Genomic DNA, 5,293 nt, shown 5'->3' on the forward strand with positions numbered 1-5,293 from the left:
TTAGATTACAACAATAACAATGATGATGATAATAGCAGCAACAACAACAACAATAATAATAATAATAATAATAATAATAATTATTATCTTCCCTTTTTTACCTTCTTAACAGTTTTATTCTAACTATTCATTCTAATCTAACTTACCAATGATCAAATTAATTTCCAGTTCTAAATCCAAATTTTACAGAAAAACAAAAATGAAAAAATTAGTTGCAGTTTATTTTACAAATTACTTTTATTTACATAACAATATAATTACAAAGCTGATAAAGTTTTCTTTTTTTTATAAATTTAAATTTTTTGACTTATGTATATAAATATAACATTTTTAAAAAAGATATGTAAAAGACTGTTGGGCTTTTTTGTTATAAACAACAACTTCATGACTATATAATTAAAAATAGATTTGAAACTTTCATTTAATTTTTCACTTTTTAAAAATAATTTATAAATAAATATTCAATTTCTTTTAACTTTTTTTTTTTAAATTTTTTTACTACAAATTGAGTAAAACAAAGTTAAAAATTTGTATTCTTGAATATATAATACTTTCTGTTCGATGATAAGAATTTTATATAGACAGTATAACATTTCATATATTAACAAGATGTACACGGTACATAAATCTGATATGGCATTTTTAACTCCAAAGATGGAGATTACATTTAAATAAGAGTGTTTTAGGAATAAAAATTTTCAAACATTCTGCTCTTTCAGAAAAAACTCATTTTAAGAATAATTAAAAACTATTTTCATGCTCTCCTATTGGCTAGAACCTTTGGCAAGTATTCCACATACTTATGCATGAACAGATTTAAATGCACAAAATTTTTATTATCTATCAAATTCTAATAGTATGTACTGCTGAAGTAATTTTGGAATTGGAAGATTTTTTGCAAATCTGAGACGCTTTGGACCTAAGGTACTTCGGATAGCATATCGACAATAATGCTGGAGGGAGCGTGGTGACGATACAATAGATGTATACCATAGATATTTTTCCCATTCATGATTCCTCCTTTGGTGGTGATGAAAATCTGGTAGAGAAGACACTAGAACCGATGATGGAATCTGTGCTCGATTGGGAGGGGCCCGCCAAGAATTTTCATATTGAACATTGGAAATTCGAGCAACAGTCTGAGGACAGGGTGGAGATTCAGGTTCTGGAGGAGGTGAAATATTTAAAGAAGACAAACTGGGTAAATGAAGCATACTTCTATTAATTGCTTTCAGGATAGTGCAATCTTCAAATGTTTGAAATTCAACTCTTATCAAACTGTATCCCCTCTGATTAGTGATAGTTACTTCAGCTCCATATGCAATCAAAAAGACAGCCAGTTCTGGCCGCCTTTGCTGACGTCCACCATCACAGAAACAGACATAATGCAGAGGTGACAAACCTGAAATAGATAATTTGGCAAAAATTACAAGAAAATTGTTATGATGAGAAATTAACAGAATAAACATACAATTTAAGCTAAAATAGATTAACATGATTATTCAAATATCACTAATAGTGCAATTATGAAAGTTTTATTGTAAAAAATTTTGGACATTTCATAAAATCATATTTAATTTTTTTTATAAAAGTACCATAAAATGGATTTCTCCATTTCTGATCTATTAGAAATTATTTATTGGAAAGTTATTTGTTGTTATTTTTCTGCAACTGATAATCCATCTCTCATTTTTTATTTAAAATTATAAAAAATAAACTTCTTAATAATTTTCATTACATATGAAAAAATCCAGCAACAACATTTAAATTGCCATTTTTTACTTTATTGGGTTTAGAGCAGGGGTGGCCAACAGTTTTTGCCCCTGGGCCGAATTGGAAAGAGAACTTTTTCAAGGGCCGAACCAGAGGCTGCCCTAGGAAGATTTTGAGGTGGTGCGAGATCTCACTGTGGTGTCACCCCATAAAGACTAAATTGTATATAGAGATTACAGATACATTTTTCACATTATCATGCTCTATCAACGTTCTACACTGTACTTAAGAGATTTGTAATGGAAGGTTAACTCTAACCAGACAGCAAGTTGTTGACTTTTTTTGTTTTTTTTTCCTTTTTAGGCATCAGAATTTTTCACCGAGCTATTCTGACTTGAGTAGCTAATGTTGAAAGATTAATCGCAGGCCACATAAATACATTACACAGGCCGTATGTTGGCCATGCCTGGTTTAGGGTCTCAAAATATGGAGATTTGCAAAAATCTCAGAGCTTCAAATTTTACACATTCCAATACTTTTTCCTTGTTATGTATACATGTGAGATTCGTGCAATCGTTTATTTTTAATGATTATAAAATTTTAAAAATATTTTATTATATAAAATATTGAGAGAAAAATTTTACAAAGAAAGGAAACTGCAGTGGCTCACTTCCTCCTGAAGGGAAGTTGAACTTCCTTTCTATTGGATGAATTGAAGAGGATTCAGATGTGACTTTTGCACACAGTACTTGGCCATCTGAGGAGGCTGATATAAAAACGGATTTTTTTCGCCATTTCTGGGGGAGTTCACCATAAGAAGTGATAGCCACATGACGGTTCGCCATACTATTTAACGAGTTCTCCATATGAAGTAATGGCCACATAAGGCACAGTTCTCCATACAAGAAATTGTCACATAAAATAGGATGAAGGCTGTCCATAGTTAAGAGGACTGCCACATAGATGTTGATAACAGTGAAATAACTCATTCATAGAAGTTACGACTCCTAAACGTCTCTCAAATCATGAATGTTCAAATACAAGATACTTATGGAACTGTGAAGGTAGTATAACATACTTAAATTGATATAAACTCTCTCTCATGCATATAGATTAAAGTTCAATGGTTGAATTTTCTCTCTCTCAAGACAGGTTGAAGATTATATGATCTGTAATCCTTTTTAATGTAATGTTATTTTTATTTGATTCCATTAAATATTTTGTTTGTTACTTAAATATGGTCTTTTCAATGACTGAAATCCATGCCTATGTTCACCCCACGTACTGGTGTCCCTCCAGCTCAAAGTTCCTTATTTATGCGTGTTAATCCGCAGATTAATTTGATTAACTGGTGTCAGGAGTCCTGACAAGGAGAAGGGTAATTACGAGATCATCTCTCTCCACATTATTTACTTTAATTCATAAAAAGCCCTCTGAAAAAAAAGTGAGCCATGATTCCGTGTCAATAAGCGACATAGAGTTAGAGTTAAACAATTCTATGTCCTTGGCTTCTCACATAACATGAGTGGTAATCCAAAAACATCTGAATTTGAACATTTGAAACAAATTATCAAAGTGGAAATAATGCTGGGTTCAAATAACCAATAATTAAAATGAATAAAGTGTAAATTAATCAGATTTGACTGCATACAAATTAATTTTATTGAGATAAATCAAATTATACTATTTTGAATTTTTTTTAAATAATTGATTTTACCTGAAGGATCTGGTTGATTTATATCTACATCATGACCCTTTAAAACTAGAAGGCGAAGTATCTCTTTGGCAACATGTTTAGTATCAGGATTATATGACACTGCAAAATGAAGTGGTGAAAATCTTGCATAATTACGGTGATTAACATCAGATCCATGATCAAGTAATTCTGACACACATTCAACCATGCCATGTTTTACACAGAAATGCAATGGAGTGTTTCCTATAAATAAAATTTATAATTTTAATAATTTTATACAATCTTACATCATATTTTAATATTAATTTATAACATAGCAGATGTGTTTTAAATCCAGATCAGTGACTTATTAACAATACATTTGTTTTTATACAAATAAATTACAAGTAAAGATAGTTAATGAAAATATTTTGTGTTAGATAAAATAAACATTACCATAAAATTTAAGACTAACAGATAACTATACAATGCACAAGTTACTTTAAAATTTCAGAAGACTAATTTTTTTACCAATTGGCAAAAGTTAATGCAATGCCAATCGGCATTCATAATAAAAATACCTAATAGGCAAAAATTGGCCATTATCACTGCAAAAGAAGTGATAATGGCCAATTTGGATTCTGTACTTTGTGTGATCATTTTATGAATAAAGTTCACTCCTCTCATTCTTTTATTAAATGGACTAAATGAAAGCAGCTGTAAAACTCACTTTATTTAACTTTGGTCATTTGGAACAAATTCCTATTTTATTTCCTTTATGATTTATTCTAGAATCTTCAATAATTATTATATATATAATCCAAACACAAATTATTTATTGTATTTATACAGACACTTGGCAAATCAGAGAATTAAATTTTATTCAATTGATACGTGTTTCTTTTGTTTGTACACGTTTCGGGCATTTCTTGCCCCTCTTCAGCCAACTAAAATAAAAGTTCACAAGTTACAACATTATAAATAAACAAACATATAAGGTCATGTTATTTTAAAAACATACCTTTTTGATGAATTTAAACAATTTTAAAATTTCTTCTATACACTTGTAATTATGTTTAAATTGATTTAACAATTAAAATTTACATGCTAGTCTTCCAAAGTATTCCTTCCTTACAAAAAGTATTTCGCTGACCTTTCCCCCCCAGTTAAGCGTGCCCAATGTCTACTACACAGTCATGTAACTTGACAAGTAGGCCACCTTGTGGCAACATTTTTTAAAAATTACTTTTCTACATAAAAAATCCTTTACATAAAAATCTTTTCCAAAAATATTTTTAATTTTATAAGATATTGACCCAGTTTTTGTTTATTTTAATACTTAGATTTTTATTTATACATTTATTACTTTTGATAATTTCTATGCTTTCTTTGAACTTTCTATGATATGTTTCTTTTTCTTTGTGGAGTATTTGTACTTTATCTTTATCTATTTTACAATCGTTCAGGGTGCAATGATCATGAAAGGCAAAATTTAATCTATTGTATTTTAGATCTGCTATATGTTCTTTTAATCTGGTTTTTAACTTCCTTTTAGTTTCTCCTATATAATATTTATTATCTCTACAAGTACAATGAATTTTATACACTACATTTTTAGTTTCAATTGGTAGTTGTTGTTTTTTCTCAGTGTTGAGCTGTTTAAGCCTTGTATATATTTTTTGGTATGACAGTGCTAACTAGAGTTTTATATTATTTATTTCATTATCAATTTGTTCGTGTAGTCCTTTGATGTATGGAAAGCCGATATACTTTATATCATTTGTTTTTTTATTGTCTTGTGGCTTTTTAAGATTATTTATTTTAAGTTCCCATTTTTTTTAACAGTCTTTGTGGGTAACCCGGCAGGAAAAATTTTTATAATTATTATATATATATTTATTATAA

General features: G+C 29.1%; 1 protein-coding gene across 1 annotated transcript in view; it reads right to left on the minus strand.

Annotated features, from left to right (window-relative positions):
• Positions 1–515: 515 nt before the first annotated feature.
• The window catches only part of LOC111635437 (serine/threonine-protein phosphatase 6 regulatory ankyrin repeat subunit B-like), a 25,661-nt gene continuing 20,883 nt past the window's right edge, over positions 516–5,293 (minus strand). The window contains exons 4-5 of the mRNA XM_023380395.1: positions 3,431–3,652; positions 516–1,402 (exon numbers count right to left, since the gene is read on the minus strand). Coding sequence (XP_023236163.1) covers positions 837–1,402; positions 3,431–3,652 — 788 coding nt within the window. The 3' untranslated portion in view covers positions 516–836. The remainder of the gene's footprint in view (positions 1,403–3,430; positions 3,653–5,293) is intronic.

Source organism: Centruroides sculpturatus, unplaced genomic scaffold (genome assembly GCF_000671375.1).
Source record: "Centruroides sculpturatus isolate CEXI.00-Female unplaced genomic scaffold, Cexi_2.0 scaffold904, whole genome shotgun sequence".
Classification (NCBI taxonomy): Eukaryota; Metazoa; Arthropoda; class Arachnida; order Scorpiones; family Buthidae; genus Centruroides; species Centruroides sculpturatus.